Here is a 20,455-nt window from a genome sequence, read left to right on the forward strand (position 1 = left end):
CTCGCCCCACCCCCTTCACTTTATATTCCCAGCTCCTTTGCTGTCCTCTGCAGCTGGTATATTCACTGTCCAAAAACACTGGCCAAGAGTCACCCCACCCCACCCCCTTTATTTTTTCTAGTCTTGGTCTTTGCTGCTATTGGCAGCCTTATTACTTGCCAGCTGACTTCAAGACCATGGGGACCATGTCTTTTTTTTTTTTTTTTAGATTTATTTAGTTCTGCATACAGAACTGAGGTACAGGCCAGAGGTACAGGGGCAGTGAGAGGATTCACCAGAGATAGAATGGGGAGCAGAACAGGGCAGATCGACAAAGAACACTGCTGAGGGGAGCAGCAGGGAGACAGGAGAGATCTGCAGCACCCTGTGGGTCGGCTCCCTGGCCGGGGATAGAACTCGTGCTGCAGTGGCTGTGAGAGCTTCATAGTGCTGTGCTTTAACCCATTGCACCACCAGGGAGGCCCAGACCATATATTTTTCGTTACTAGGAGGTTCAATGCGCTATCCAGGCCACCTGACCATGTATTTTTTTTTTTTTTAAAGATTTATTTATTTATTTGTGCATACAGAGCTGGGGTACAGGCCAGAGACTCAGGGGCGGTGAGAGGCTTCACCAGAGACAGAGTGGGGAGCAGAACAGGCAGATCTACGAAGTACACTGCTGAGGGAAGCAGCGGGCAGGCCAGGAGAGGTCTGGCTCGCCATGTGGTCTCCTCCGGGGCAGGCGGCAGGCGGGAATCGAACTCATGCGGAAGTGGCTTCAGATTCTCAGTGCTGTGCTTTAACCCGCTGCGCCACCAGGGAGGGCCCTGACCATGTATTTTTAAGCCATCTTTGTAGCCTGGTCTTTTCCTTCCATCATCAACGTCACTGTCGGTAGCTGTTCCTACCCCGGCACTGCCAGGGCACTTCAATACACAGTCAACATCGGATACCAGTGTGAATTCCATCCATCAATGAAATAATTCAAAATCAGGTACCCCATCAGAAGGGTGGCATTGGGGGGCAGGGAGTTGTGGGAAGAAGAGGCCCAGCTGCTCTTGTGTGAAAAGGCTGCTATCTTGCAGCCAAAGCAGGTGGGTAGGAGATTGGCGCTCGAGAAGGAGCATGCAGTGCAGAACCGGAACTGCTTCAGGGCCCCATGAGCACCGAGAGGCCAGCAGCGTGATCCCCAGGACCCTGCAGGCCAGGGGAGTTGCATTCTGTGCTGTGGTTGTGTTTGGCGCCAGAGTGAAGCCCCAGTGGTGTGCAGTGACCCGCTGTGCATTTGTGTGGTTCTCTTCCACCCAGTCTTCTGCCCAGAAGCGAAAGCTGCCTATGTTCTGGGAGCCTTTCAGAGGAGGCCTTATATTAAGGCGTCTGCCTGGGAAGGGGTGGTGCAGCTTCGTGTCTCTGCTGAGGCGCCCCACAGTGCCCGCTCACCCTTGGAACCGTCTGGGGCCGGCGGAGAACCCCCACTCCGCCGAGCAACGTGTCGGGGTAGGAAGCAGACCTGAAGCGCTGTGGTGGCCAGCAACCTCCTCATGGACGGGAGACAAGAAAAACAAGACCAGTGGCACTCGGCTGGCATCTTGCTCTTCTACCCACCGCGTCCTGTTCCCTCTGCTCGCAAGGACGGATGGGGTGGGCTCACGTCAGCAGGCTGTTGCCCTCCCGGGTCTGCATTGGGGTCTGCCCCTGCTACCTTGAGACCCCAACCCTAGGGGACCCCCCCCCATAGCACCTGAGAGGAAGATCTGTGGTGACACTACTTTTTCTCTGCACTTCCAGTTTCTCATGAAAGCCTCTCTGCTTTATCTTTTCCTCGTTTTAAAACTCTTCAATAAGGTATAACAGGTGGGCGACGTACCTGCGCGGGTGAAGCCCTAGCACAGTGCCACTGGAGGAGCGCAGCACAAGCAGTGGGGGGCGTGGCCCCCGGGGGTGGCCGGCTGCTGCCCCGCACACGCTCCTGCGGCCGGCTGGGCCCCGGCCAGCTTTGCTGAGTGGCCTGCCATCTGGCGAGCCCCCACCTGCTCTCCGCCTCACCACGCTCCATCACCCGCCTTCCCACGCGGGCCTTGGTGGGTATGAGGCAGTATCTCGCTGAGGTTCGCATTTGCAGTGGTCAGAAGCAACGAGGCATTTCTTGTGAGGTGCATTGACGTTCCCTGCTCGAGACTATGGGGAGCAGGAGGAAGACAGGAGCCCAGCCCTGCACAGTTGTTCTAGAGGAGACTCGAGCAAAGGCAGCAGAGGCTCCAGGAAGGAAAGAAAAATAGGCTGCCAGGTGGAGGTGGCCCCAAGATGAGCAGGGAGGTGGGGCGGGGTGGGGGCGATGGCGTGATGCCAGGTGGGAGGCTGGTCGGCATGGGGACAAGGCCGACGGGGAGGAGAAGCAGGACAGAAGAGTTCATGCGGGAAGCGCCGAGGCCCAGGCCCGTCCGTGAGCCGCCCCTCAGGCTGGGTTAGCCTGGGTTACACCTGCTGCCACCAGGTGTAAAGATAGTTGGTGGATAGGCCCTCCCTGGTGGCGCAGCGGGTTAAAGCACAGCACTGAGAATCTAAAGCCGCTTCCGCATGAGTTCGATTCCCCGCCTGCCCCGGAGGTGACCACATGGCGCGGCAGACCTCTCCTGACCCGCCCGCTGCTCCCCTCAGCAGTGTACTTCGTCGATCTGCCTGTTCTGTTCCCCACTCTGTCTCTGGTGAAGCCTCTCACCGCCCCTGAGCCTCTGGCCTGTACCCCAGTTCTGTATGCACAAATAAATAAATCTTTAAAAAAAAAAAAAAAAAAAAAGATAGTTGGTGGATGAGGACCCATCAGATCAAACTTGAAAAGAAATGTGTTGATGGACATGGATGCCACAGACTTTGCAACAACGCGGGACCCCCAGGAAGTTACCTCCCAGACCGGTGCCAATCTGTCCACACCTGTGACTGTGCGGAAGTAGTTTTTTTATATTTCTAGAACGCAACCTAGTCTATATTTTTGAATTTCGCTTGAGTCCTGTGTGGGGTTCCTAATCACTTTGAATTTTGCCCGACTCACCTGCATCTGCCTCCGAGCCTAGTGAGGGTGTGGCAGGTCCTCGTGACACCTCGTCCCCGAACCCATGGGCAGCCGTGAATGTCCACACCCGAGTGCTGCTAACAACAGAAATGTATCTCCTTCCAGTGCTGGAGCCAGAAATCAAAAGTCAGGTGTTGAAAGGTTCCCTTCTGCCGGCTGTAAGGACACCTGTCCGCTAACTTCTGGTGGTTTCCTGGCCACCCTTGACATCTTACAGTGTAGAGGGTCACCCTGGCTCTGTCTTCATCACACATAGTGTCCCCCTGTGTGTGTCTCCAGATTTCCCATTTTCATAACAGTCCCAGTGGTCTCAGACCAGGAGTTCACCCTACGCCAGCACCATCTCATCTTAACTGACGACAGCTTCAACAGCGCTGTTTCCAAACGCACCCCCCTGCAAGGTAGTGTGGGCAAGGACTTTGACATAGGAATTTGGGACGGACACATTCAGCCCGGGACGCATTCAGCTCACGCTACAGCATCTACCACCCTTCCCTGGTTCTAGCCATGCACGCGGATGCAGCAGTCGGCAGGGCCGTCCCTCCCGGTCCACAGGGCCGTCCCTCCCGGTCCACAGGGCCACCAGCCTCTACATGACATAGGACACATCTGCCTCCTCCCAGGCCCAGCACCCAGGGGAGGTTGTCTGAGACGCTTACTGAACATGCCGTGCGTATCACTTGTCTGAGCCCCACGGCCCCCTACTGCTCTGGGCAAGGAAAAGAGCACACAGTCCCTCTGTGTTCACGTCCATAAGCCTTGGAGAAGTTTGGCTCTTCCACACTTGGAGATGGGAACTCGCGGCTCCTCCCAAGGCCAGTTGTTTGGGGCATGTGGACACAGAGCAGGACCCTTACCTTCTCCTCTGGGTGCATTTTGGAGGACCAGGAGTTGACAGAGGGACCGAGGACCAGATCCGGCCATACCTGGTTTTGTGCATAGCTCCGCTGGCTGGTGCACAGCCATACGCCCTCTGTTTGCACATTGTCTGGGCCACTTTTGGGCTGCAATGGAAGAGGTGAGCAGTTGCCACAGACTGTATGGCCCACAGGCCAGAAACGCTCTCCATCTGGCGCTTTGTAGACAGCTTCCCGGGTAGCCGCCTGCACACCCGCTGCCTCTGCCGGCCTGGCTCTCCCTTGAGATGGTGACCTCAGGACGGCCTCATTGCGCGAACGCGGTAAGCAGCCAGGTGAAACGTTGACTTCAACCAAACGTCGGCCTGTGGTAGCGCGCGTAGTCTGTGAAGAGTCATCGGGCCGTCCAAACAGTTGTGGTCTCTGCTATTTGCTCGTGTCTGCCTAATTTCAGTGAAAAGGGCAAGGGGCTGAGGCAGGGCAACCCAATGTGAACTGGGTGCCTGTCTGTGGGTCCTCACCTGTGCACTTAAGATTCAGTTATAATGCAGGCACACACAAAAAGGGTCAATAATGGGTTTATTTACAAAGGGGAAAGAAAAGGAACAACCCAGGGAAGGAAAGAGAGAAAATACAAGTTAACTAGAGCGTCCTGCCAGGTCCGCTAACTTGGAACTCCAACAGCACACTGAATGCTCATCCAGCTAAGCGACCAGCCACCAGCCGCAGGCCACCGGAGACAGAGGGAGAGAGCCTGCTCAATATGGTTCCTCTATATTTCCCCAAAAGTCCCAAAATGGTTACTTAGCTCCACCTTGGATCCTCACATTTCTCCTTTAGTATTGCTGGGAGTTGAGTTTCAGTGACTGGAGTAGGGTGGAATTGTAGTTTCAATAACTGGAGGAGGGGATGGAGTCCACAAAACCTGTGTCTGCAGAGTTCCTTCAGGACATCCTTTCCCCCCAACAGGGCCAGTCTGACTCCCTTGTATAATCGTGGCATCACGCAGGCCAGGGAGGCATCAAGGTGGCCCCCGTCTGAGTGCTGTGAGGTTTGTGAAATAGCTGGGCAGAGCCCTCCCTGGCCCTCCTGGGCATGGGCTTGGCCAGAGAACACAGCCAGGGCCACAGAACTGCTGAGGGCTCAGCCTCAGCACAGAGGGCCCAGGACCCATGGCCTCGGCGCTGGCCATACTCGGTCCACGGAGGTACCAGATCTGGACCAAGTGGACAGATCACTCTGATTCTTTTTATTAGCAAATCAGTGAGAACTGGTGACTTTCTCATCCTAAAACTTAACCACCTCCAGAGTGTACCTGGGAATAATTTATAGGTTCTTCATTTTATAGAAGGATGCCCTTCCCCCACCAAAAACCTCACACACACCAAATATTCCCCATGGGGTTTCAGTGTTACAGATGGCCACGTTTTAAGTTCTGATGACAGACACCATTTGTGGACCTTGCTGAACTAATACTCACTGTATTCTATTTCCAGATGACCTTGATTTATAGCTCTTGGAGAGGTTTTTTCTGATGGCTCACTTAAACATGCCGTCAGCGTGGGTCTGGGATTGCTGTGTTATGGTCTGTGGGAGCTGGATGGGGGTAACTTTGGAAACCTTGCCTACCCCCTTACCTCCCCCTCCCTGCAACAGCGCTGAACAGAGAAGACCCCCGCTCTTCCTACAGCGCTGGCTGGTTGATGCAGACTGTCCCATTCTTTCAGGCCGGGGCCTGGAGGCACACACTGCCCGGGGGCCAGCGTGGAGCATGCTGTCTGCGAGAACCTGCCCTGCCCCAAGGGCCTGCCCAGCTTCCGGGACCAGCAGTGCCAGACACACGACAGGCTGAGCAGCAAGAAGAAGGGCCTGCTGACCGCAGTGGTGGTCGACGGTAAGGCACACGGCGCATCCCTCCACAGTGGCGCCCACCTCCTGCCCCTACAACATACAGACGCCCTAGGAGAAGCCCCAGAGCACCCCTCCCGCCCCCACAGTCCTCCCAGAGGACGCCCAGTGGTCCCTGCCCAAGTCAGCCACTGACCTACTTTTCGAGTGGCAGGGCTGAACTTGGGTGACCCAGCTCGCTGAGATTTCCCAAGAGCAGCTGTGAGGCAGCCCGCTGACCAGACTCCTCCGCAGGCGTGTGGCTGGCAGCCCGCCACTGGTGCCATGTCCTGAGGCCAGGCCGGCGTCCAGGAGCGCTGGTCCTGGAGTGTCCTCCAGGAGTGTCCGCCGCTTCCCTCTCCGCTGTCCGTGAGTCCTGCAGTTACTGGTGTTGGTGCATTTTGGGTTGGCTCTTAGCCCTGGACTGGACTGCGTGGAAATAAACTATGTGGGCTGCTTACAGCTTGAGAAAGATGATACCAAGTACAGGTCACACTTTCTCCATGAGAGCTTTCTCCCAGCTGAGGGACTCCACCCCAGGAGTCGTTGCAAGCCTCTGCCGAGCCTGGCCGGCCGTCGGTGGTGTGTGAGCTCGCTTAGGCTTTGTGGTGTTTCTCCTGGATGAGGCCTCGTGAGGGGTTTTCATACCGAGAGTTCTGCTCATCTTCGGAAAACAAGACGCTGTGATGATGACAACATGGTCCCATTTATTGAGCCTCGTACGCGCCAGGTGCAGGTTAGCCCACAGACAACGTCTCATTGAATCTGAGACTCAAGATGAGAGGCTTACGTTCCCAGAGGTCTCGGAGCTCCTGCAGCTGAAGCAGGGAGGGAGCCGACCCCACTTCCGGAGCAGCTGACTCAGAGAATAGGCAGCCTTCATCTGGCTTCCAGCGCTCGAAGAAGACAGAACAGGTGACTTCATGAGCGGGGAGTGAAGGAACTTTAATAAGAACCGCAGCAGCTGGGCCTGACGTGTGCCGAGTCCTGACAGCCGGACCACGCACATGACGTGAGAAACTCTGAAGCCTGCGGCTGTCATCTGCCGCAACAAGCTTAATGCGGTGGGAGACGGGTAACGCGGCCTGGGGTGCTCCGGATCACGGCAGATGACACCAGCCCATTCAGACGTGGGCTCAGCGTGTAGCCAGAGCTCCCCACTTCGCTTGTGTAAAATGAACACCCCTGCAGGGAGCTGTGTGACAGCAGCCACGCTGGCACCTCACCTGCAGGCCTCGGGAGACGGGAGCCTGCACCTCGCTCTGTCTACAGAGGGGAGATTACACCCTCTGACTGAGGAAGGAGAACCCAAGTCCTCCTGGACTGAGTCTCAGCAACACCTCAGTGGGACATTCGGGCCCATCCCCTGGGGCCCCCGCGGCCCCCAACCATGGGTGATGTGCAGATGCTGGGGCTGTTGTGGAAAATTCCAGGTGGAGCCTCACCCCAGGACCTCCTTGAGCTTCCAAAGGGACAAGCGTGACCAGAGCAGGGGCTCCCCTGGCCTGGCTCGCCTGACTTGGGACAGCCGTCCCAGGCAGCTGGGCACCCTGTGAGGAGGGAGACGCCCCTCAGGCCCTGGTGTTTCCAGCAAGCGGCCAGTGCTGATAAGGGGGCTTTGCTTGCCAACCCCGCCTGTCCCCAGACTACAGGAAAGCCGCATGAGGTCCTCTGTGGCATTCTGCTCCAGAGCAAGAAGCCAGAGCTCGTGTTCTGCAGGTCGGACCTGACAGACTCGTCCGTTCTCGCCTCTGCTCAGCTATTTTCCTGCAGCTGTTCTTTCCTCCGTGACTCGCTTCGTTTTTCAATTCTCCCGCCCTCTTGTTCAGTGCAGAAGTCCCCCGTACACGCCTGTTTTTCCACAGGTTTCTCTGAGTGCAGATTCCACTTCTGTTTCACGCCTAACCACATTGGGGTGGCTGAGCCCTGAGCTTCGCTAGCTACACGGCCGCCTCTGACGGCTTCCGCGGTGCCCTCCGGGAAGCTGCTCGGTGAAGCCATTCAGGGAGCTCGCTAGGGCTCAGAAGGCGTTTTCACCCACTTGAGTTTTACTCCTTTCTGCCAAAGCAATAAATACTAACAGCCAGCGTGCCAGCGCCTCTGAGGGGAAAGGGCGGCCCCGGCAGCGAGCATTCTGCCTTTGAAGGGAAGACCCCAGGTTCAGGGCTTTGCAAGGGCAGCCCGGCTTGTTCCTTCTGGGGTGTAATGGTCACGGTCACGACGTCATGCATATTTGGTTTCATTTCCCTCTCAAATCTAAACAAAAGCCAGCATTTTTTAAAAGGACTTTCACGAGGGTGTAAACAAAATAATAAATGGCCAGTTCAGAGGGCGGGGGAGAGTACAGATTCTAAGAGTTCCTCTCAGAAGTGGTTTATAAAAGGCACGATTCTAGCTGAGCCGTGATAGGGGCAATGCCTGCGGTCGGTACTTCTGAAGCCCAATGACTGCCTCATTCAGAGCCTTGTTATCGCTGCAGAATTCTTTGGCGAGTTACGCTCAGTTCAAGAAAGGGAAGCTATGTTTTTTCTCTTCTTGAAAAAAAAAATCTTGCAGAGGTAGATTTCCCAAGGGAGGCCTTCAGGACCACAAACCCATCCCACCGCCAAAAGAAGACAAAGACTCTCCTTAGAAAATATTTCTAAGTGGAAAAGCCTGAGACAGAAGCCCATGGAGATGGCACATTTCCAAACCCACCCCCTCCGCTGCTCTCTCCTGGCATCTCACTTAAGTGGAAATCAAGAGTTCAGTCCTCTCTCTTCGGGCCAGCAGGCCCTGTGCCCACTGAGGTGTCAGAGGGCTTGGCAAAGGTCATGTCTGACATGCCTTTCTAGCTCCTTTCTCCCAGCAGGCAGAACCCACTCCTGGTCCGAGCCTCCAGAGGGGATGGTTAGGGCTCCCGGACCCCACCTTGGCCAAGCCGGGACGTGGTTGCAAAGATGCTGGTGCCCTGTGTTCCAAGGGGCAGGTGAGAGCCAGGCGTGGGCATGCAGGGGTCCAGGCCCCTGGAGATGCCAGGACTTTCTCTCCATCCACTCCTATGTCTGCAGCTCATCTCTTCCCACCCCCACCACAGAGAGGCTGTCTGACAACGTGCAAGCTGCTAGCCGGCCATAACGCCCTTCATGTCGGTCTCGTCCCTTATCCAAATCCTTTGGGGCCAGATGCGATTCACAAGCGAGAGGCCTTTAGGTGTGAGGCAGTAACCGTGCACCAACCATATCCTACATAAGCCCCCACTGGGATCCGAGAAGCACCCGCGTCAGACGCACGAAGACCCCTACCAGGAAACCCATGACTCACCTCTCGGGGGGCACTGAGCACAGTCACAGCCTCGTGTCAGCCACCCCTAGTTCTGCTGCCAAGTGTGTTTGCCACAAATGTCGGAAAGCGCCTGCCCTCCTCAGAGCTTTTTGGATTTCGGAATTGACAGGAAGGGAGGGTAGACTTCTTTGAGCTCTACCAGCCATGAGAGCTACCTCTGTGTGACTGACCGGCATGCAAGTTTCCAAGCAGAAAGACTTCCTGGCACCCGTGGTCACGTGTCACTGCTGGCCCTGTGACAGCAGGGTGCGTCAAAGTCTGGTTGGTCCAGCTACAGCCCAGTGTCCACTGTTGGCCCATGACTGTAGAGTCATGCTGGCCATCCTCAGGGACAGAGGGCTGACCAGCCTCCTCGGCATGCGTCCCTAGCTGACCTCCTCAGCTGGTCCCCCCGGGGCCCAGCTAGGGCTTGGGTGTGTACCCAAATCTAAATGGGTCTCCAACCTTCATGTAGCTGCGGCAGAGTGAGAGGCCTGAGGAGCCGCAAGTGTGACCTTCAAGGTGGAGGGCTGGGAGCATCACCGAGCCAGTATGGCCCTGTGCTCTTGACCCCCTGGCCTGTCCCCCAGCATGTCTGCGGCTTCCCCTCCAAGCCTAATCCCAGCAGCAGGTGGGTCAGTGAGGATCAGGGACAGTCGAGCCTCAGTCAGGATTCCATCCAGCAAGACATCAGCCACACCCGGGGATGCTCCAGGCTTCTGTCCCTGCGGGGTGTGGCCGCGTAACTTTCCCTGACCTCTGTACCATTAAGGTGAAGGAGTATGGACGCCGTCCAAAGGAGAGGCCCAGGAACTGAGGTCACTTACTGTGGCCTTTTATCAGGGAGATTAATTGCCCACGCGGGTCTTCCTAAAGGAGTCTCTGCCTCCATGCTTCTTCCCAGCTCTAAATTTCGTGCCTTCCCACCGAATTCTTTTGTGGCCATGGACAAACTGATTCTAGAGTCTGTAGAGAAAGGCCCAGAAACTACCAAGTTCTCCTGTGAGCCAGCCACGCCATCCCGCATCCTCTGAGAGCCCCCAGTCCTGTCCGTTCTCCAGTCTGAAGATAACTGAGTTGGGTCCTTCCAGAGTCCTTTAGCCTTGGGGCCTGTGAGAAACCGCCTGTCAGTGGCCGTGGCTCAGACAGTTCTGGGATGACAGGGTGGTGCCGAGGCCCAAATGCGGGTCTCGTGGTGCAGAGACTCCACGTCAGAGGACTCCGGGCAGAGCGGCACCTACTGAGGTGATGAGAATGTTCCAGAACATTGGTGACAGGCAGGGGTCTTCAGCCAGAAAGGACAGCTTAGGTGAGGGAAGTTGCAGGTTCTGGGCACTCAGCTGCCTGCAGAAACAGCAGGAATCGGGGTTCCCCCCGTGACTTGGCCCGTCAACACCGCACGGCTCCTCGTTCCCTTTCTGAGCTTCGCCCAGCCCCTCACCCACTGCCACCAGGCCTGTAGCTCTTGCCCGCAGCGCCAGAGCCCTGTGCTGGCAAAGCCTCTTCGTGGGGGCACCTGTGGGGCCCACACCCCTGCCCATAACACCCTCCCCGCCCGCTCCCCACTGCAGGAGCAGCCTCCACACTGCCCGGCCCACTTTCCACTTCCTGAGGCTGCGGGCTCTGCCTGGTGTCTTCAGCGCCTTCAGAAAAGCAAAGATAGAGACCGAGCTGCGAGAGAGCCACAGAGGCCCCCCCGCCCCCGTGGGCCACCCCCGTGTGCTGGGGAGTGTTCCAAGGTGGGGGTGTGCATCTCTGAGGCACCCGTGCCGGGCTCGCCCCTGCACACGCCCCTGCGCCCCACAGGCCCACACGCTGACGCTCGCCTTCCCTCCTCAGAGAAGCCGTGTGAACTGTACTGCTCGCCGCTGGGGAAGGAGTCGCCGCTGCTGGTGGCCGACAGGGTCCTGGACGGCACACCCTGTGGGCCCTATGAGACTGACCTCTGCGTGCACGGCAGGTGCCAGGTGATTGCTTCCCTGGGTCCAACCCCACAGTGGCTGAGGTGGGGTGGCGGCCTCAGGGCTGGGGAGGTGGGTGTCCTTACGGAGGCTCCAATCCCGCAGCCTCGTCCAGTGGCTGAACATGTCTAGTGGCTGAGTGTGAAGAGGCCTCCAGTGGCTGAGCGCCAAGGGGTGTCCAGTGGCTGAGCATGAAGGGGAGTGTCCAGTGGCTGAATGTGACGGGGTGCTCAGTGCCTGAATGTGAAGGGGGTCTCCAGTGGCTGAATGTGACGGGGTGCCCAGTGGCTGAACGTGAAGGGGGTGTCCAGTGGCTGAGCGCCAAGGGGTGTCCAGTGGCTGAGCAAGAAGGGGAGCGTCCAGTGGCTGAATGTGACGGGGTGCTCAGTAGCTGAACGTGAAGGAGGTTGTCCAGTGGCTGAGCATGAAGGGGGTGTCCAGTGGCTGAGCGTGAAGGGGGTGTCCAGTGCCTGAACATGACGGAGCCTCCAGTGTCTGAGCGTGACAGGGCATCCAGTGGCTGAGCATGAAGGGAGGTGTCCAGTGGCCGAGCCACCTGCAGCCCACTGGGAGCTGTGGCTGAAATAGGAGCAACATCACAGTCAAAGCCGTGGCTGACCTCACGACAAGGAGACGAGAGGCAGGGGCCTGGGTGTGGGAGCCCGCCCTGGAGGCACTGCTGGCTTCAGGCAGGCTTCCTGGTTGACCTAAGCAGGTGTAAGAGGGCTGATGGGAGGGGAAGTCCTGGGGGGCAAAATAGGCATGGTTTGGGGGTCCGCTGCACCCCATGGAATGGGTCCCTAAACAACCCGATGTTGGATGTCTGTGCCATTAGGACAGTGGTAAATTTCACTTCAGAAACCAGGAGGGGGAGGTAAAGTGGACAGGGGGCCAGTGTGGGGTGACGGGGGTGACATCATGTTTACAGGTGCCGATGTTCCAGGTCTGTACACCTGAAACCTACTTAACGTTAGAAACCAGAGGATAAGAGGACAAAAAGAAAGGAGGGAGGGAGAGAGGAATCTCACCCATCCCTCTGCTGAGTCTATAAGCGGGAGACACCTGTAGCTGGGCCCTCCCAAGCCAGTGCCCGTTGCCCATCTGAACGGGCCTCCTCCTGGTCCAGGCAGCCGCTGCGGGGGCGGAGGGGCTGCCCAGAGACCCCAGAGGGCGTGACTGGTGATGCCCCCCTCAATGATGCCATGTGGGCTGTAGCCGTGGCCCAGTTCTGTGTGCACCTGTTGTGCGGGGCCATGGGGACACCCCAGCCACCAGCCCCGTGCCCGCGTCTGGGCAGTGCGTCCACCCAGCATTGACTGCCGCTGCCGGGGGAGCATCAGGCTCGCGTTTAAGTGGCTTCAGGAGGAAAACGGGCCTCTACTCCCAATTTTCGCATTTCCTCGTTTGACCTCCCCGGTGACACCGATGGGGACTAAGCAAAGATGTCCCCTTGCCATGAGCCACTGAGGGGACTTCTGGCTTCACTGGAAGAGAGACTGGGGGCTAGAGCTGTGGCTAAGACCAGCATCTTCTCGATGCTCGGTTCTGGGAAGTGCCCACAACATTGGAAAAATACAAATCCCAAGGGTCTGGTGATGGCACCAGGAACCTGCCGCCAAGCCTTGAGCCACTCACCCAGGAGGGGGACACACCTGAGCCTGGCCCGGGCAGCCACCATCAAGGGCAAAAGAAAGACACAAACAGAAGCAGCCTCCAGGAGCCCCGGCAGCCAACCCTTTTAACCCTTTTAACTCAATTTTTTCCCTGCAAAGTCTCAGTCAATCCCCACACTTTTCAGGGAGCAGCTGGACAATTTCTGGGCTCCTTTGGCCCTTCCTGACATTGTTACCAAGTACAGATCCATGGGTCTCGGCAAGGCATTCTCCCAGGAAGGAGGCGGTGGTGAGTGGTTAAGTTGGACCCTCAGGGCTGCCATGCCGTAGCAAAGAATGTCCAGGTAGAGAACTGCCCAGGAAGTATGGACAAAGGACTGATGGTTAATACTGAAAGGAAGGGGTTGCGGGCAGTTCTAAGCAAGCTGTGTGCAAGCCAAGGGCAGGCTGTTTGCTTCCTAAGTAAGAGCTCGCCAGGCCATCCTGCTCTTCCGCGGGGATGTGCCCCGTGAGCCACTGCCTCCAGGCAGCCCACCAGTCTTGGCAGAAGGAGAACCACGCTGGTCTTGGGGCGGCATCCACCTGCAAGCGCCCCCCAAGATGAAAACCTTAATAAGGCACTTGAAGGAAGTTTAAAAAATATCATCTGAAATGTTTCAACGGACTCTTTCTTCGGAAAGAAACTATAAAGATTAACTTAGACCACTCTTAATTCTCAAAAATCCTAAAGTGGTAAAGTCATAGCTGATGCATCTTTATCATGGTAATTGACCATACCTAATAAGATCTTAAGAAAATAAAAACAAATTCTGTATTTATGCTAGTCACAGTGATTGCCAAGCTGGAATGTTCTGGATTCCTGTGATACTTGTGAGTGAGTCAAGCAAGGAAAGTTGGTTAAAGAGAAGAACAGTAATAGTAACAAAAATAAAAACAAACCAGCAGGCAGGGAGTGAGCTGAGGAGCTGTACCTATTCTGTTGATAAAATTATCTAATTCTAGTAGGAAAAGGGTAGAAACCATCCACATTTTTTTTAAAGATGTATTTATTTATGCATACAGGACTGGGGTACAGGCCAGAGGTGCTGGGGCAGTGAGAGGATTCATCAGAGACAGAGTGGGGAGCAGAACAGGCAGATCGTGGAAGTACACTGCTGAGGGGAGCAGCGGGCAGGTCAGGAGACGTCTGCCTCGCCATGTGGTCACCTCCAGGGCGGGGATCGAACTCGTGCTGAATTGGCTTTAGCTTCTCAGTGCTGTGGTTTAACCTGCTGCACCACCAGGGAGGGCCGGAAACCATCCACATTTTATATAAGATGGTACTTTAGAAATATCGCCCATGGCCCACATACAGGGTTTTTCCTCTGTTCCCTTTAGCTATAAGGTGTGCTATTTGGGGTTACCATAGGAGTTTGGGGACATTTTGAGAAAGGTAGTGACTAGTCAGTAGGGAATAGAGGGGACAAGAAGCTCCAAAATGGCACTTAGAGTGGATTCCATGGAGCTGCAAATAGCAGGCTGATTCAAACCATAACGTGAAACAGGGAAATACCACTTTATTCCACTTTTATGAGGACGGAGTTAAGTTTTATTTCAGTGAGTCACAAATTACTTAACATGCTGAAATGAAACTTAACAGCACTCATAAAAGTGGGAATGAGTCGGGGGAAGAAACGCAAACATTGTCTATTTTTCTGCAAGTCCTTATAAATCAGGAGTCCCATCACTCATGATTCCTACTGTCGGCCTCCAGCACAGAGAAAGCGAGTTCCCGGGCCGCCCACACGCAGCGCGCCTCGCCGCTCCTGGCTTTCGAGGGCCGCGTCCCTCTGATGGCCAGACCCGAAGTTACCCCAGACCGGACAGGCTTGGAAGCTTTAAGACCACTGTAGCTTCTGCACATATAGCCAACGTGCTCTGGCAGGAGACACTTCCCGAGACCCTAACAGGTGCATGTCCTGGGTTTGCTGAGCCCGAAAGCAGAATACTGCAGGGTCGGTGGCCTCTGGGGTGGCAGGATTATGCGCGGCGGTGCTCCCCCAGGGCCACCCCAGAGGGACTCTGGACTGTGTGCTGAGGAGAGTGGGTAGCAGAGCTTAAAACTCGAGTTGCCCTGCATCCCTTTTATCTGATTAACTTTCCATAGCAATTTCTAGATTAAACCAGCTCACCGGGCCACATATTTGCTCTCCTCCCTCCCAGATCCCGCTAGACCAAAGGCACGGCAACGGAGTGCAAACCATGCAGAGAAAAAACTGACAAAAGAAAGCTGTCCCCTCTTTCTGGAGGATGAGTGGGGGACGTGTCATCGGGCAAACAAAGCAGCCAGGGTCAGAATGAGAGCACACACTAGTCCTAATCAAAACGACAGAAACAATAAGGAGATAGATCACCATGTTCTTGCAGCTCTGTTTATAGTGGCCTGGAGCTGAAAACAACCCCTCAGTTGACAGATGGAAAAAGAAGGCAGTGGAATACTATTCAGCTACAAAAAATGCTGATGAAATCCTGCCATTTGCAGCGTCCTAGATGTACCTACAAGGAATTCTGTTTAGTGAAATAAGCCAGAGAGAGAAAGACAAGCACCACATGATTTCAGTTATATTCTGTATAAAGAAAACAATCAGATCAATTAAATTAAACAAGAATACACTTTGGACTTTAAGACCAGATAGTGGTTGCTTGAAGGGGAAGAGGATGGGTATCTCAGGTGAAAGGGAGCAATGGTGTGATGAAGGATGGATTTGGACGACGTTTTTTTTTTTTAAAGATTTATTTATCGGTCCTCCCTTGTGGCGCAGTGGGTTAAAGCACAGCACTAAGAAGCTTAAGCCACTTCCGCATGAGTTCGATTCCCGCCTGCCCCGGAGGAGACCACATGGTGCGGCAGACCTCTCCTGACCCGCCCGCTGCTCCCCTCAGCAGTGTACTTCGTCGATCTGCCTGTTCTGCTCCCCACTCTGTCTCTGGTGAATCCTCTCACCCTCCGCATCTCTGGCCTGTACCCCAGTTCTATATGAATAAATAAATAAATCTTAAAAAAAAAAAAGATTTATTTACCTATGCATACAGAACTGGAGTACAGGCCAAAGGTTGGGAGAGGGGGACTGGTGAGAAGATTCACCAGAGACAGAGTGGGGAGCAGAACAGGCAGATGTACTGAAGTACAATGCTGAGGGGACAGTGGGCAGGTCAATGGAGGTCTGCAGAGCCATGTGGGTCACCCATCCTGTCTGGGGATCGAACTCGTGCTGCAGTGGCTTCACAGTGCTGTGCTTTAACCCACTGCACCACCAAGGAGGACCCAGATTTGGACTTGTAATGGTGAACTCAGTGTAGAAAATACACATGTTAATTCTCAACAATAAATATCTGAAACTTACATAATATAATAAAGTGATATTACTTCAATTAAAAAAAAAAGCCGAATGCAGAAAAGGGGCTAGAATTTGGGAATAGAGGGCGAAAGTGAGAAGTTGGCTGAAAACAAAGAGCTAAGTCAAAGGCCCCTATACTCTGTCTAGCCAGGCCCAGCCCTGCACGTGGAGCCTGGTGGCTTTGAGGTCATTACATGCGGGCAGAACAGCAGGATGTTTCCAAAGTCCCGTGATAAACTGCTCAAGGACAGCTGGCTATGGGCGGCCCCAGGGCTCGAGCACAGCGCTCACCCTTTGGGGACCGACTCCAGCTTCCCTTCCTCCAGCCCTCAAGAGATGACTTCTTGGCACATTCCCAACCAAATGTAGTGCTCTCAGTCCACTTTTCTGTGTTCTATTCTCAATCTCTAATAGAGATTTCAACCAGAAATCATTAGTTTTTTAAAGCCAACTACCAACAGGCACAAGGAAAACAAACAGAAAAATTGAGTGTGGCAGAAAATTGAGAAAATTACAGAATTCTGTTGCAGCTAAATGAGCAACCAACCAGGCGGGCACAATTAAGTCATTTTGAGACATGGAAGAATTCAGAAATTTTATTTTCCATGCATTTATTCTAAAGGAAGGAAGGGTCACCTGGGAAACCAAGGGTAAGTGGACAAAGAGAAAGATGAGTCCTTCGGGAATCAGTGGAACTCACCCAGGGGCCCAGGGAATGTGGGTGAGGGGTGTGCTGCTGGCCTGGAAAAAATCAGTTCAAATTAAAACAAGAAACATTCTTTCTTCAGTAGAAGAAAGAATGAGGCCATAGTTGGAAGGTGGCTATTAAGCTGAAGAAAGTGTTCCACCTCCCAGCGAGCGGGGAGTGAAACCCAAGGATCATCTATGGAGATTGATTGAGAAACACCATATAACCCAGCAAATCCACTCCGAGGCATTTATCTGAACAATATGAAAAAACTAATTTAAAAAGACGTATGCTTCTGGCAGCAATGGTCACATGAGCTAAGCATGGAAACCACCCTAGAAGATCTATATGTACTTGATGGGATACAGTTCAGCTCTAAAAAATATGAGCTTGCCTTTGAGACAACATGGATAGAACTCATGGAGACAGTGCTAAGTGAAGTCTGTCAGTAAATGAAAAACTCCCAAGATGATAAAGCATACACTGTCTAAAAATGATGATGTAAAAAATAAAATATACATATATATATATGTATATAAACAGACAAATAAGTAAAAAGAAAATGAATGAAAAACCCTGGAGGGTTTCACTCAGATGGGATATAAATTGACACACTAACAAAACAGCAGAAATAACTCTTAGACTCAGAAAAATGTGAAGACCAGAAGGGAGGGATAAAAGGGTGTAGGAGGAGTGGAGAGAGCAGCTCTGAGGTTGACACAGAAACCTTGCTAGTAGGGCAGAGTGGCGTAGCAGACACAGGTGTCATGCTGTGAAGAACAAAGCCCCTCAAATCTCCAAAGTCCTGTTCAAATCAAAGCGAAAGAAGTTGCGTCGTGTTGAGAGGGCTGGTGGTCCAACTTGGGACAGAGAGGACAGTCACGAGGGCTCTCTGGGAAAGCCAGGCCCCTGCTCCCAGGTTTGCCGGGGCCCGGCTGCGTAAGAAGTCATCCTCCTTGGGCATCCGTGGAATGCGTGTTATGTGCTCCCTGTCTTGCCGGCCACTGTGTGCAGGGGTAGACGGGGTACAAAGAACTCTCTGCCAACCTCCACGCGCTTGCATTCTGGTGGGAAGAAGAGAAGCTCGTGTGAGCAGAACAGCGTGGTGAAGGCCTGGATGCCAGCCAGGGAAAGCGCCCAGCAGAAAGTGCATAGGCTGGAATTTGATTTGCTCATTTATCAAATATTTATGTTGAAGGCATTCCATGAGATGGCCGCCAGAAGGGGTGTAGTCAAGAGGGTCTCTGTCTTCATCCCACATACACACAATTCATCATCCTGGGTGCTGGGGCAGGTACGGGAAATCGTGTCATGGGCTGAGTGGAGGCTGTGAATGGTGTGACAGTTCCCCCCGAGGAGATGGCACTTGAGGAAGGGCGAGCCTGGCTGGGAGGTGGAGGGATGGAAGTGCTCTCGCCACAGAGAACTGCTGGCAGGACCTGCAAGCAGCCCGGGAAACCACGTAGGTGGCTGTCAGTGTGCAGGGAGCCAGGGGCTGCTGTCACGGTCATCTGCCGGTGCTACACCTCCCTCCAGGACACCTCAGCCCAGAGGTGACAGGGGGGCAGCAGGAATCACCGCACTAGTGGGTAGCCCATTCATAGAGAGCTAGAACAGGCACTCCCACCCCCACGACTCAACCCCAGGACAAACAGAGGAGTCCTCTCCGTGAAGCCTCTCTCTATACCCCTTATTACCCCCAAAGTCTCCTGAGCCACAGCATCATTAGAAACACAGATCTCTGGCCCCCATCCTGGCAGTGGGTGACTTTCAAGTCCTCCAGATGGTTCTGGAATATACTGGAGTTTGGAGACCACTGACCCAGGTGATTGGGCCCCTGAGCCCTGGGGCTTGACTACCACAGGTCAGACCAGAGGGTTGTTCCCACCAGAAAGCACAGCAAGGCGAGTCTGAAGGAGCCTCCCTGAGTGTCTTTACCATCTTGGGAGACTAGTTGTTCCCTAAGGTCCAGTCACTGCAGCTAACAATAATAATAATAACCAGAGCTGGCTTGCACTTCAGAACAGTACCATCGGGTGCCCCAGCCTAGAGACCAACTGTGTTCCTAAGACGCTCCGTTGGGCAGATGCCTACAAGATGTGCCCTGCTGGCATGCCCCTGAGCACCCAGGCTAGAGGCTGGGCAAGCTCTGCTGCACCAGCCAGCAGCTGCACCCAGTCCCGCAGGGCCTGTGGGCTGCCAACTGCCTTAGACTTTGCCTCCGAGAAGAACGTCAACTCCTAACACTGCACCTGCTTAATTGCGGGGTCCCGGGAGGTCTGAATCAGAGCTGGCTGGAGACTTCAGCGCCCCTGTGTGCCCAGCGCCTGCACCTTGGGCCTGTCGGCCACCTCAGCACCCTCAGTGTGGCTTCTGCCCTATGTCCTGAGTCCTGTCCATGCCATCCCGATAGAGGTCACCCACCCAGCTCCCAGAAAAATGCGTGACTGCACTTGGGGTGGTGTGGGAGCCAACTTCACCCCCCATCTCTGGCTTTTGCCTCAGGTGGCCCTGGGGCGAGGCCAGGGCTTCTGCAGGACCCTTCCTCTGTAAGAAATACTGGAAGATACAACTGATGAGTATGTGCATGGAGATCAACAGAATACCAGCGCCCGAGAGCCCCGTGGATCACAGGCCCTGTGCCTGCTGGAGAAGCCAGCCCTGTTGGCAGCCTATTTAATGCCCCTCCCCACTCCCACCCCCGCCACCAGTCTGAAACACAGAATAACCCAGTCCTCTGGTTGCTCAGAAAATCGGCTGTGACGGCATCATCGGGTCTGCGGCCAAGGAAGACCGGTGCGGAGTCTGCAGCGGGGACGGCCGGACGTGCCGCGTGGTGAAGGGCGACTTCAGCCACTCCCGAGGGACGGGTGAGTGCCAGGGAGGGCTGCACGGCTCCGGGGAGCGCGGCCCGCGTCCTGTTTTGTTTCTTTGCTTGCAAGTCAGTGGCTGTGTGCCTCGCCCGCGGTGATCACTTCTGAAAGGCAAAGGAAGGCCTTTGAGCCAGAGGTTCTTCGGGTTCCTAGCGAGGAGTTGAGTGCTCAGTGGCACAGCCCCAAGGCCAGGAAACCACAAGGCCACCACCCTGCCCTGACTGGCTCGGGGCTTCATGTCAGCCCTGCTGCTGTTCAAATTTTAATGATAACCCATTACGATTGCACAGAAGAGAGTGGCAAAGTCACTTGGCCAAATCCTTTTTACTGGAGAGGGAATGGCTTTTCTCTTTGTGAGTTTTCCATGAATAAAAGTGGGAGCGCATTCAAACTCGCCCCTAAATTGCTCCCAAAGCCCCTTCTGGGGAGTCTGAGGTGCCTTTGATGACAGTGAGGGGGTGACTCCCACTCCCCAGATGCACACTCTGCCAGCGCTGTGCTTGGAGGTGAGCGGTCCTCTCAGGGCCTCCTGTCTCTGCCGGAGTCATCGCCACAGCTTCCCCAGAGGTGGGGTGGCCTCTGCCCCCCTGTCCTGCAGGTTCCAGCCCATGGCATCAAGGAAAGTAGCCAAGTGGCCACTTACAGAGACGCGCCCCAGGCGGGGTGTGACCGGGATGGTGAGAGGCCCAGGCGGGGTGTGACCGGGACGGCGAGGGGCCCGGGCGGGGTGTGACCGGGACGGCGAGGGGCCCGGGCGGGGTGTGACCGGGACGGAGTCCGCTTACCCAGCGTCACCAAGAGAACTTGGGTGCAACTGAGCCGAAAAGCGTCTGCAGTGATTACT

General features: G+C 54.9%; 1 protein-coding gene across 1 annotated transcript in view; it reads left to right on the forward strand.

The window, feature by feature from the left end:
- ADAMTS17 (ADAM metallopeptidase with thrombospondin type 1 motif, 17) overlaps positions 1–20,455 on the forward strand; it is a 195,371-nt gene that overhangs the window by 123,227 nt on the left and 51,689 nt on the right. Inside the window, exons 13-15 of the mRNA XM_004692959.1 lie at positions 5,637–5,803; positions 10,939–11,066; positions 19,488–19,608. Of these exons, the coding sequence (XP_004693016.1) occupies positions 5,637–5,803; positions 10,939–11,066; positions 19,488–19,608 (416 nt within the window). The remainder of the gene's footprint in view (positions 1–5,636; positions 5,804–10,938; positions 11,067–19,487; positions 19,609–20,455) is intronic.

This window comes from Condylura cristata, unplaced genomic scaffold (assembly GCF_000260355.1).
Source record: "Condylura cristata isolate star-nosed mole 26May11 unplaced genomic scaffold, ConCri1.0 scaffold00035, whole genome shotgun sequence".
Lineage (NCBI taxonomy): Eukaryota > Metazoa > Chordata > Mammalia > Eulipotyphla > Talpidae > Condylura > Condylura cristata.